Source organism: Pseudochaenichthys georgianus, chromosome 19, assembly GCF_902827115.2.
Source record: "Pseudochaenichthys georgianus chromosome 19, fPseGeo1.2, whole genome shotgun sequence".
Taxonomy (NCBI): domain Eukaryota; kingdom Metazoa; phylum Chordata; class Actinopteri; order Perciformes; family Channichthyidae; genus Pseudochaenichthys; species Pseudochaenichthys georgianus.
In genome coordinates this window covers 9633177-9646147 of record NC_047521.1, presented here as the reverse complement: position 1 = coordinate 9646147, position 12971 = coordinate 9633177, and the positions used below count along the sequence as shown (strand labels likewise).

The 12971-nt window shown below is 43.9% G+C and overlaps 1 protein-coding gene across 3 annotated transcripts in view; it reads left to right on the top strand.

Annotated features, from left to right (window-relative positions):
• Positions 1–12556, top strand: part of thrab (thyroid hormone receptor alpha b) — a 139634-nt gene extending 127078 nt beyond the window's left edge. For all 3 annotated transcript variants that reach the window (XM_034107045.2, XM_034107047.2, XM_034107046.2), the window contains 3 exons: positions 5286–5432; positions 7606–7864; positions 8558–12556. In XM_034107045.2, coding sequence (XP_033962936.1) covers positions 5286–5432; positions 7606–7864; positions 8558–8808 — 657 coding nt within the window. In that variant the 3' untranslated portion in view covers positions 8809–12556. The remainder of the gene's footprint in view (positions 1–5285; positions 5433–7605; positions 7865–8557) is intronic.
• Positions 12557–12971: the final 415 nt, after the last annotated feature.

Genomic DNA, 12971 nt, shown 5'->3' with positions numbered 1-12971 from the left:
GTGAACACAATCGGGTCAATTAGACACACCAGGGAAACTAACGACAGGGAACCACAGACAGATTTACAGACACAACGCAGACAGAAACAGGCAAGACAGGAGGTGAAGGCCTTTCAAAATAAAACATGAAACAAAAGACAGAAAAAGACAAAATACAATACAGACGGATCGTGACAGTTGTTGGCTGGGGTTTCTCTCTGAGCCTCCCTGCTGCGCTGGTGCTCACATTCATCCTGGACAGCCCTGCCTGGTATCATTCACAGACTCAGGCGCTGACCTCATGTTCTGGCCCAGGATTATCTGGGGTGCTTACCCAGTTTTAAACACTCATTAAGAATTTCACAGCAGCATTGGACCTGAGCTCAAGGCGAAATCAATGGGCTTCCTTTTTTTATATCCACCCGGGGATGGGTAGGCGGGTGTAAGATTGGAGAAATGAGGGGGGTTCCTGTAGGTGAGGAGGTTTGAAGATTCAAGCTGAGGAAAGAAATGTGAGAATTTCCTTAAAAGAAAGGCACATTTGAAATGTGTGTCCTCCACTTCATGAATCAAGACTCACATCACATCTATAATATAATTTAGATTAAGAAATATCTTTTTTTAACCCTTCAAAGCATGTCTCTAGAGCAGGGCTTTAAAATAAACGGATTTAAAAGACAGCCACCCATGCTTCTGTGACATACAGTATATCTTCGCACTGAGCTGGGCTCATCTAAAAGGATAAACTGCTCTATTTCACCCACTAACGGGGCTCTGGAGGGTACAGCTGCTGAACCCTGAATATCTAAACGCACATGCTAAGCCAACCGGAATGAGCTTTGTTAGTCCTGTGGGGACGGCAGCTTGAAAACGGCAGAAGCGACACACACACTGTACTTATAGCTCACAAATGACGACTCCAATGAAGCGCTGATTACGTTCTGCATCAATATACGCAACACACTGCATAAAGGAGAGGAAGCGGCAACGCAACACACTGCATAAAGGAGAGGAAGCGGCAACGCAACACACTGCATAAAGGAGAGGAAGCGGCAACGCAACACACTGCATAAAGGAGAGGAAGCGGCAACGCAACACACTGCATAAAGGAGAGGAAGCGGCAACGCAACACACCGCAGAAAGGAGAGGAAGCGGCAACGCAACACACCGCAGAAAGGAGAGGAAGCGGCAACGCAACACACCGCAGAAAGGAGAGGAAGCGGCAACGCAACACACTGCATAAAGGAGAGGAAGCGGCAACGCAACACACTGCATAAAAGAGAGGAAGCGGCAGCACTCACAGACAAAGTGCCCTAGATTTGTTAAATTCATTGAATGTATTCCATCTAAGTGCTAACTGACCATGAACTAATACACCTACTCACCAACAATTTAGCGCATCATATCGGCACTTAAATAATGATATGTTGGTACTCAAGCGCAATTTCCACTCCTGCAAGACACCATCAAACACGCCTCCCATATGTGTCTTATTTAACTGGGCCCCCATATCTGCACGAACACATTGGTCTGAGTTACGGTTTCAGAATGTTCTCTCTCTTACGCTCAGAATCACATTTCTAAAAGAACGCTTTTACAAGAGATGAATCTACATATATGGGTCGGACTAGTCATGATTATTGATTACCATGTGTACATTCAAAGTGGAATATTTTAACATACAAACAAATGGGTTAGCATGTTTATTCTCGAATAAGAGGCAGTGTCTGCAAACTGACAAAAGATGCAAAACAAATGATTTGATTTGATCCATGTGAAGTAAATAGAGCTTTTCCAAAGTGTTCTTTAAACAATGACTAAGATATACATGCTCATAGTAATGATTAAGTGTGAAGGCAAATTTATATTTACTACTATGAACTCCTTACTCGCATGTAACTCTCCAACTGCTATCTTGCTAGCGAAGGTCAGACTACATTTATGCTCCAAGTCTTTTATTTAGCTTTCCAAGAGAAGCATAAACTCTCTGTGGCAGCCTTTCAGATCAAACAAATCTTTTTCTTCAATAAACTCATGAACTTTATCTCAAGCCGCTTGCTGTTGGTCTCGGCAACATTAGATAAATGAGACGGCTCTACTGGCTAGCGTCAAATGTTCTACTCAGCTATTCCCAAACCAAATGAAAAGATCAGATGTTCTTGTGTGACTCAGTGCACGGAGGACACATTGAATCCAGACATTCAGAATGTCATGTTCAGCATTTTGCAACAACATTTTGCAGTTCTGCAGTCACAATCTTATCGTCTTTCACGCAGTGCACATTTCTGTACAGTGTGTTTGAGCATATTATCACCAGATGATAACTATATTTCCGTGAAGATTGACCCAAGGTTAGGGTGGAATTCAAGTGTCCTTACAGTGGACAAAGGTGAGTGTAGACGCTAGAAACCTCATTGACATGTTTGGATCAACAACTCAAAACCCAGGATATTTTCATCTTTCTGAAATGTAAACACTCGAGGCATTACACCTAGCTTTATCATTATAACAGATATCTTCATCACATGAAGAATGAACCATGTAGTGCATAGCAAAGTGATGAAGCCACCTGAGCCTGATACAAAGATCCTTTATCTTCCCTGGCTCCACTGGAACCATCTTTCTCACACTGATCTATCTGATATAAGGGCAACAGTTGAATCTCAGCAAATACTATAACAGACATGCAATTAAAAAGCCCCCCCGCCTTTCTCCTCCCACCTTAGCATGCGCCAACTCCCAGTCTCTCCCGGGGTTCATGTCAGTCCAAATATCATGTGCTTCTTCTGGGTAATTTTGAAAATGATTTCCTTTTTCTCTGCGTGACAGAAAAACAGTTTCTTTAGGAATGTTGAGCCCACGTTGAGCTTTATGATATCTCTGACATCGTTTAGGCTCCAGACCAAGCAGTCTGTGCAGCAGGAAACACGTAATCCCTCTCCAGCTCTGCGGTACAGCCAAGTCTTTTCCCTGGATGCCACCCAGATGGCCACACAGTAAATACACATACATAAACAGTTGCAAGAACATCTCCTTAGTCCATGAGAAAGCACATACAGCATGAAGACCATTCACAAACCCAAATATATGCCTATGCACGGCATCATCACTCGAGCTCCAACAACACGTGTAGTATTAAGATTAGTTTTCTTATTAAATTGCTTTCATAGATGGCGGATGGTTAAACAGTCTTTTCATTAAAAGTGGGAGAGCTATCTTGAATTTTAAGTATTAAGTATACAAACTACCAAGAAGCACATCTTGGTTTAAGCCTTCAGGCTTTATTGTGTTTTCATCCTCTGAGATGTTGTTACATATGTTTTCACTGCAGTGCGGTGTTATAGCATGTTTGTTTTTTTATCATAGAACAAGATCAATCATTCAGCATCTGACCATGCAGATAGTGTTGGTTTTATTTGGCCAAACCTCTGAGACTTCTGCTGCCACGCCATGGAATTGAAGTCAATGGGCATTTTTTGGGCATTTTAAAATGTAATTGAAAACACCCAGAATCTCTCCCCCTTAGTATAGGTCATCTGACATACAGACCTGACTGTCTTTGAAACTAGAGCTGCAGCTAATGATTCTTTTCTTTATTGAATATTCTGCCCATTATTTTCTAGATGAATCGATCAATGGTCTATAGAATGTCTTTTTTGTCAGTCCAAAGCAGAAGATATTAACTTTATTAAGGCATTGAATAGAGAAAGTAGGAAGCCTCCTTATTCTAGATGATGACAATATCATTTGTTGTCATTATTACCTGAAAAACTTCTATGGATTAATTTATCAATGCAGCGCCAATAGAGATTATATACAACTAAAGTGTATGTTGTGGATTAAACAGTAGTAAGTAGGTTCCATTATTTTGTAGTCTCATTTATCTCAAAACGTAGACAAATAAAATGAAAACTGTCTTCCTGTCTTAATATCACGGTAGGTAGCTTAAGTCAGAAAATGCGTTGCTCTAAACCAGTTTAAAGAGGCCCTAAAACAGTCGGGGGTGAAGACTCCATGTTATGCTGCCGTCAGCGTGAGTAGTGTCTGGTGAGTCTCGCGGTGTGTTTCCAGCTCTGAACCTCAGCTGCTCTCCAGATAACCATCCCCTCAGAGTGAAACCAATGCTTTGTTTTGGCTCTCGCACAACTACTTGCAGCCCATCAAAGTTAATACCACCATTATTTAGATGTCCCATCATGTCTCAGCTGCACAGCGGAGGACTGGCTCAATGTGCACTGATTCCCTCTAGATGGCGAGTGATGGGTCATTGTGTGAGGTTTTTATTTCTATAGTTTCATCTCAGCCCGGCCTCAATGAATGACTTTGGCCTTGACACGCGCTTTATTCAGCGGCGCGTGAAACAATATCTTTCATAGTCACAACCGCCGTTAACACAACTCTGTATGTATCACTGATCTGCAGTTCCCCACCGCAGTCGTCCTGTAAGTAAGCGCTGTCTGCCGGGTGACATGTCCCATTCCTCTCTCTGAGCACAATCTGCCGTCCTTATCTGGTCAATTGGTTTTAACTTGTCTCCTAGAGGCAAGCGAGCACTTTGTAGAAAGGATCAAAAGGCTATAAAAAACATTTCAAAGTGTGTTGTTTTTGCCGCTATATTTATCTCTAAGCCCTACACCAATCTTATTGATTCTTCTGTAATCCTATTTTACTCTTCTGTGCTCTTTAATTCTGAAAACACACCCGTACTCCACGATGAAGCTTGTAATGTACTCTATTGTCCTGTGGTAGGGATCTGTGCTGAATCCACTAAGCTCAATGTTCTCTTTTCTCCTAGTCTATTCAAACAAAACGACTATTCTGTATCTCCCTCATTTTGAATGACTCCAAAACCAACTTTGAAAACTATTACTTAACTTACTCCCTGTGTCGCTCAGCCCCAGGTCTGTTGGTTTCTACTCAAGACACGCATCTTTAAAAAGGTGTCTTGAATAGGTTTTTTGCATTTTTATTTAAATAAAAAGACAGCCTGAAATAATATCTGTAAGGAAAGTGTGCATTTCTTGGGGATTACTTTCAGCGGTGGATTAATACACATTTTGGGGTCTAGTAAGTATTTTGAGGCAGTAATGTGCTGTCATCGCCCATTACAACAGTGTGGCTCATTCATGTGTTTGGATAGGTTTTGGAAAACAATGGAGGAAAAATATAAAGTCATAACATCTTTATGAATCGGTTATTTTGTCTTTAGTTGTGAGTCGCTCCACCGTTTGATGTGTCTGTTTTGCTCACGTTTAATGAAGGTCAACTGGGCTTTAACCCTCTTCTATGCGTATGTTCCCTTCTAGCCAGAGAAGATCGGCCAGTCCCCGGTTACTCCCACGTCAGACGGAGACAAGGTGGACCTGGAGGCCTTCAGCGAGTTCACCAAGATCATCACTCCTGCCATCACCCGTGTCGTCGACTTTGCCAAAAAACTGCCCATGTTCTCTGACGTAAGTAATGGTGAGCGGTGTAAAGGGCGAGCGAGGGAGTCTGACACATGCAAAGAAAGATAACACACAGAAGACAAACCAGTGAGTGTGTTAGTGAAGGGATGTGTGATTTAGGAGGTCAATTAGTCTTGCACTTATTCTATTTTAGGAGGACACCAGAGGTTCCAGAGATACAGACACTATGAACAACTCATGAGCATGCTGTGGAAAAAGACTAATGTTCTGTGGAGTAAGGGTCAAACAGATTTCACACATGCAATTCTTTCAGACATCTTTGCCCCAGAATGACCGTTGTATATCATGAGCTCACCTTGTGTTACCGGAGATGCTTGGATACAATTGTATTTGTAGTGGCGTGCCTCAACAGGGATGAAGGATTCCAAAAATGGGGAACATTCTTGATGAATAAAAGTAGGACTTCATTACACTTGACGAGTTATATTTGACCACAGAGTTTTAGAATGAATTGTGCTTTTCCTAGGGCCACCATTTACTTAATTTCATCACGACTCCTCTCAGGGTTTTTTAAAGTGTATCATTCCCCATAAAGGCATGAGATTAGAAATTAACATTTTTCGCAGAGTAAATATGCAGATCAGTTTCATGCATTTACACTTTTTTGACTTGAAAAACACGCCAGCAGTTCTGCTCCCGTTGGCCCCGCCTTGATTGGCAGCGTGTACTCGTGTTTCTTGTCTCTGGTAACGAGACCTTGGATCGGATCGTTATCAGGGAGGCCGAGGTATCGTTTGGTGGGACGGCTGTGTGTGTCCGAAAGAAAGGAAACCAGTGTGTGAGGCACAGTTGTAACTGTAATCCATTACTGCTTTTGAGAACATAGATCAGTGGTGGTTTTGAAAGAAGAGATCGTCGCTTTTTTAATCAGCATATTTGAAAGTCTTTCAGATTACCCGATTATATCAAATGTTTCTATTATGATGGATGCTACTATTCAAGTGAGAGCGTCAAATAGAATACATTTCTCCCCACTGCTGCTGGATAATCTACTCATTTTAGAGATGAAGAAACTAAACAGGTGCCGATAAGGATGCATTAATACTATTCCAGACATTGGAGCAGATAATCTGTCACATTCAATATGCTGTCTATTCTTCACAATGGAATATATTACATTATGAGAGGATCTGATGAAGGAGGTTGAGGGAGAGGACCTGTTTAGCTTCCATGAGATCTGTTCATGCCACCGCAGTAAATTACAGATAAGAATACAGCTGCTGGAAATGAAGTGTGCCCTCCAGGTACACATTTACAAGGCAAATCAGACCATTAATGGCTATTAATCTGCTCAGCAGTCGAGATCAGTGAAATAATAAACACGCTAAAGTGAGATTTAATTCAGCGCAGCAGAGTCTTTCGATTTAATCAAATGGGTTTCAACTTCAATTCTAATATCCATGTAAATCAGGGTGGATTAGTCATAATCTGTGTTCATCAGGGAAAACATATCTGCTTCTTTTCAACACATCTTCCCGCTCATCCCATCTGTGCCTTCCTCACTTCTTTCCTCCCTCTATCTAAAGCAGTTTGTCTCAGTCACAGCACTTCTCGTCTATCGTAAGTGAAGTCAAGTGGAGTAAATGAATGAGAAATAAAGAAATGTGTTGTTTTGTTTTCCCCCTCCATTTGTGCAAGGAAGGCATTATTCTTGTCTGTTCATCCCCGGAGGGATTGTGCGTGTGCTTCAGTGTGTTTATCGTTCAACTTGGTTTTGTTGTAATCCAGGAAAAAAATGTTTTGGGGAAAGTAATAAAGCTTGAGGGCAGGGTGAAACGCCTCGAATGAAATCCTTTGTTTACTTCCACAACATAGTGACAACACTCGCGCAGACTGGGCTCTGGTTTCAGACAGAGGGTGAAAAGAGGTGCTGGCGCATGGAGACATGTCACAGTAGAGGCACTTAATGCAAATATGAACCTGAAAATTAACTTAATAAGACCCTGAAACCCCTACTCTAAAATGAATGAGAAAACTGTACCCACATTAACTGTTACTGTATGTAACATTTTCTTTTTGTTCAAATCATCCACCAATATCTCTGTAGTTATGGTGGATAATACCATGGTTTTCACAGCCTCAAAATGCTCAAATGTGTCCAATATGCAAATTCTTAAGAGATGACTAACCTTGCATGAAATGTTCCATTTCCCCCCAGCTACCGTGTGAAGACCAGATCATCCTGTTGAAGGGCTGCTGCATGGAGATCATGTCGCTGCGAGCCGCCATCCGCTACGACCCCGAGAGTGAGACGCTGACGCTGAGTGGGGAGATGGCCGTGAAGCGGGAGCAGCTGAAGAACGGCGGGCTGGGCGTGGTGTCGGACGCCATCTTCGATCTGGGCAAGAGCCTGGCGCAGTTCAACCTCGACGACACAGAGGTGGCGCTGCTACAGGCCGTGCTGCTCATGAGCTCAGGTTGACTACTTCTCTCAAACTTAACGCTGCATGGCTGTGCCTCTCCTCTCTGCTTACAACACTCTGGGAGTTTGAGCCTAACGTCAACTCTCAGTCTTCTGTGCCCTTGGAGACACAATTCCATGACTGTCAATATTCATTACCCGCTGCCTTACCCCGCATATATCGTAACCTTTTGTGGATCCAAATGTAATTATGGCCTGATAATTAAAGTCCCACATACATATTCAGTGTTGAAAGGAGGACATTCTAAATCTCCTCCTGAACTTGATTAGTTCACTATCAAAACAGACTTTTTAGGGTTGTGGAACTCATGGCACATAATGTGCTCAGGGTTTTTGAAATGATAGAATGCAAATAAAGACAGGATATGTATTATGGTGGCCTCTCGCAAAAGAAGCAATGTAACAATTCCCAGGGTAGCCCCGCGTTATTAGAAAGTAAGAATGAATATGATTTCAAGGTACCAAGCCCCTAATCGAGGCATTACAGTACACAAAGTATTTCCCAATGGAAATTGTCCATAAAAACAAATGAAAGTAGTCATATTTTGTTATGAAACGATGACATTTGTTGATTTCTTATGCACTAATTTTCACTCTCTCCCTCTCTCCTTTTTTCTCTTTTCTCCTTGTTCTTAAATGATCCGCTCACCTCTCTTCCTCCCTCCCCGCCGTATCTTCCTATCCCCAGATCGCTCTGGCCTGACCTGCATGGACAAGATCGAGAAGTGCCAGGAGACCTACCTGCTGGCGTTCGAGCACTACATCAACTACCGCAAGCACAACATTCCTCATTTCTGGCCGAAGCTCCTAATGAAGGTGACCGACCTGCGGATGATCGGGGCGTGCCACGCCAGCCGCTTCCTTCACATGAAGGTGGAGTGTCCCAATGAACTCTTCCCCCCGCTCTTCCTGGAGGTCTTCGAGGACCAGGAGGTGTGAAACACAATTCCCACCACGCAAAGGGAAGGAAGTTGGGGCAAATTGAGAGATGGAAGGGCCATCGTTTTTACAGGGAAAGGAAGGAGGAAGAGTCCTCTCGGCAGGGATTTGCATTCCTCCGACATTGCATTGACAGATGTGGTTTAAAAACTGGAACCAACCAACACACAAACAACACACCAGCAACAGGAGAGTCGAGCAAACAGAGGATTTTTGTTTTTTTCGACAGCCCTCTCCTCCACCTAATTCTCCTCCTTTTACCGACCCCTGTTTCAGAATCCGTGTAGGGGCCCTTCTGTCTGAGCATGATGTCTTATTTAGTAAGAGTTGTATCCATTTGCCAAGACACTCGCACGCACACACATGCACATACACACACAGCCACAGCCTGTTCCACCTCAGTTCTTCGAGCAGCGCTCTTTTCTGGGGTCCGTTCCCCCTCTCGTGTTCTTTTTTGTAACAGTCACCGATTTACACACCTTTTAAAGCCCATGTTTCCAGCTGCCATGCTGGCCAGCACCTCTCAGTATTATTTCTGAATAAGTGTTAAGTCAGTAATTCAGAAAATATGGACAACGGTGACATTGATATTGATGCTCACAGTCATGCAGGCACATGCAATCAGCAAACACTGCACAGTGAAATTTCAGCGGATGCTTTAAGCATTACTTTGGTGTGAAATGGCTGCTGTATCGCAGAGCTACCAGACTTAGTCTTTATCGATTCCTCAACTCAATCTTATCCGATCCCAGTGATACCGGTGCTATATTTATAAAAGGCTACTCCAGTTTTATGAAATTGTGTTGTCTGCCTTTGAAAAGTAATGTGCAGAACATGGCTCCATATCTACTTTCTTTTTTTGTCATTGGACCGGCTCCTGTGACATACACACACACACACACACACACACACACTCACACATTTGAGCAGATTTGCCTTGTCATTGCCCGAGCTGCTTGTGTAAGAGCCCCACTGGCTTTGTAATGAAAGTTAAACCATTCTCTCTCCAAGGAGTTACTGCATTGAAATAAAGAAAGGAAGAAAAAAGAAAGAGAGGAAGGAAGGATGTGAGAGGAGGGAGGAGAAGAGATGGAGAGAGGAATCCAGATGTAATTGCTGGACTGTAGAGTCAGAGCCAGGGTCAGGAGTAAATCTCCCACACACAGCCTCCAAGGAGGTTTTCAATAGCAGCAACTACCAGTGAGGCAGCCAAGCTCAACTCGACAAACACACACACACACACACACTCTCTGTATTTTTCTCACACAGACACACATTAACATGAAAACACACATCACCTCAGAGTAACATGAATGCCTCATTTTACTGTATGCACTGTACGTCAGTGTCAATATACAGCCCTAACCTGCAGGGTTTGTTCAGAGTCCCCTCCTCACGGACTCAGCTCAGTGTGGCCCCTTCAGGCTTCCATACACATTTGCCTTGTTTTACTATGGGCATCACTGAGTGCAGGCAAATGCCAGAAGGCTACCATTTACCTCAAAGTGGATACACCCCCAGGCTGGGGCGGCACTAATGCCCCTGTGGTGTCAGGCACTACCTCACCTCTGTGGACACGGGGCGGCTACACACAGACATACACCATTGGAGTTGGCGCATGTGTAGGCTAACACAGAAATGTGCATAATATTTACGTCGGTGCACACTTGTAGTCAGGAAATGACAAAACACTCATAGACACACACACACACACACACATCCTCAGTTCTATCACTTGGTTGAAATGAAATACCATTGAAGACAGGAGGGCCAGCCATCCCCCCGGATGGTTCTACCGACTCCAGGGAATGGTACCGATTACATTTGGGTTATCTCTTTTCGTTATATGGGACCAAATGTCGTCTTTTGAAATTTGGATTTACCCAGTTTCTGTCGGAACAGAAGCCGACTCACAGGAGCGACGAAGGACACTGTAGATGTGCAGCCCAGCTGACACCCATTTGCGCAAGTAGCAAGAGGATAGATAACCGAGTACCTAGAACCCGCATCGGCCACGCCCGTTGAATTAGCATGCAGAGAAAGGGCTGTTTGCTTCTGCATTATGGCTATCTTCCATAGTACACTCATGATGGCTGTCCTTGGACCTTGATAAATATTTCCTCTGAAATAAGCTTTCTTTGATGCATGGACATTGCATTAGACGTAAAAAGGTAGAATGTTCTAAACCGAAATGAAGCTTCTTAAACTCAAAAGCTCTTTTAGTCTCATGCACTTTACCAATGCTTACCACACGGTAATATCTCACGGCAATTATATCCATGGCAAATATCATAGTGTACTAGCCAAAGGACCATTCACCAATGTTGATTGATTAGATCAAAGCCCACTCTGTTCATTCCAATTCTGGGGCCATGCCAAACCTAACTGGGTTTACCACTCATACAAGAAGAGAATGAAAGAAAAGAGAGACTAAGAAAATCTATTTTATACTCAACGCCAAACAGTACTTCATACTTGGCACTTGTACAGGATGGCTAATCTGCACCCCTCGGGAGTACCCAAGCAGAGCAACATGTGGCAGGAAGCATGGGTAATGGTCACAAATGGCCATGCCTCACTGCTTCGATGTCTAGAGCGACGCTGGGAGGCGAGAGGAACTGGAACGCCACCTTTGGGCAAAATTGTGGAGCCTGGTCTGACTCCCAGAAGAATCCCCTTCACAAGCATTATCCTCACTGTTAGACCCATCCCATGCCCTGCCTTGCCCTAATCTAGGCTATGTCCTTTCTGGAGCCTAGCTTTGACTAAATTGCACCCCCACCAACATTATAACAGCCCCCACCTAGCCTGGCTGGTGGGAGCTTTTGCACTACTGCAGCGGCCCCCTACTCATCAAACCAACACCTCTTGTTGGATTCCCCATTTGCGTCCCTCACCAAAACTCCCGTCATGTAGGGTGCGTTTGGTGCGGGACACACAGTTTTGGTGGCTCTGTGTAACAGAGGCTGGCCGTTGAAGTGGGCTCAGTCCCAAACCTGACCCGTTGTCAGTATTAGACCCACAGCACATGACCCTCACCCTTAAATCATCCCAACCAGGGGCGTAAAGAGATCCCTGCGTAGGAGGGCTGTGCACAGTAGCACTTATCAATTCTCCTTGTAGTGTCCATTCCCCCGATTATCCTTCCTATAGAGTCAGCCCAGTGACATTTCAAATTCTCCCCCTCTCCTCTCCACGAAGCACCCTAGCTATCCTACCTACCCACCGCCGAGTGGGATGCGCCCAGTTTGGCCCAGAATCATTGACACCAAACGGGATCCAGGCCTCTTCCTTGTGAGACAAGGCTGGCCATATCTGCCCTTTAGTGTGGCGCCACCGAATGAATGTGAACGGCAAAGCAGCAGCGATGGGAACGAGAGACTTGAACGCGAGATTGTGAGGATGCGAGAGGAGAAAGCGCCGGACAGGAAACACAAAGCTGAGGGTCCCGACCCTCACTGCCATCATTGACATGGGTGCCAGAGGGTGATGTGGTCGGACGATGCTAACAAACACTCGGAGGAAGGGGAGACGGCAGTGTTGGAATATGTAGCGTCTCCCCTTTCAGTTCCCACAACGACCACATATGAGCCCCTGCTCCCATGCCAGCTGACAACCCCAAATGTCCCCCTCAGCTCCCTCCAAAAGGATAGCCCCCACCTGTCATGTAGTGAGGATCAGAACGTGATCGCTCATTCCAGAGATGCAGGTTTGGAATTCCGACACATAAAAGAACTGAAAACGATAACCCTATTGATGTCCTTTGTTCTCGTGAGCTGACTGGATATGTGTGTGTAGGGGTTATAATGCTGCTTTACCTTCTGAGTCTGATTTAGATTAAGAAAAAAAGATATATGAAATGATTATAAATCCACAAAACACAATGAAAAGAGATGACTTTTTTTTTTTTAAAGACTCATGAACAAAGTTATTGGAGAATTTTTCATTTATCATTGTTTTCTTATTTTTCTGTTTGTTTTTTGACGCTTAAACGGCTCTGTGTAAAAAAGGTAAAAAAAACAGCTCTAGTCACTTTTTGACCATGCGTGCAGTGTAACATAGAACATATTTCACTTATTTTTCACATCTATACTTTGTGTTGATACGCCAACTGATCTATTTGTCTGTGTGTCTGTCCAGTTGTCCGTCCCCTTTATCAGGAG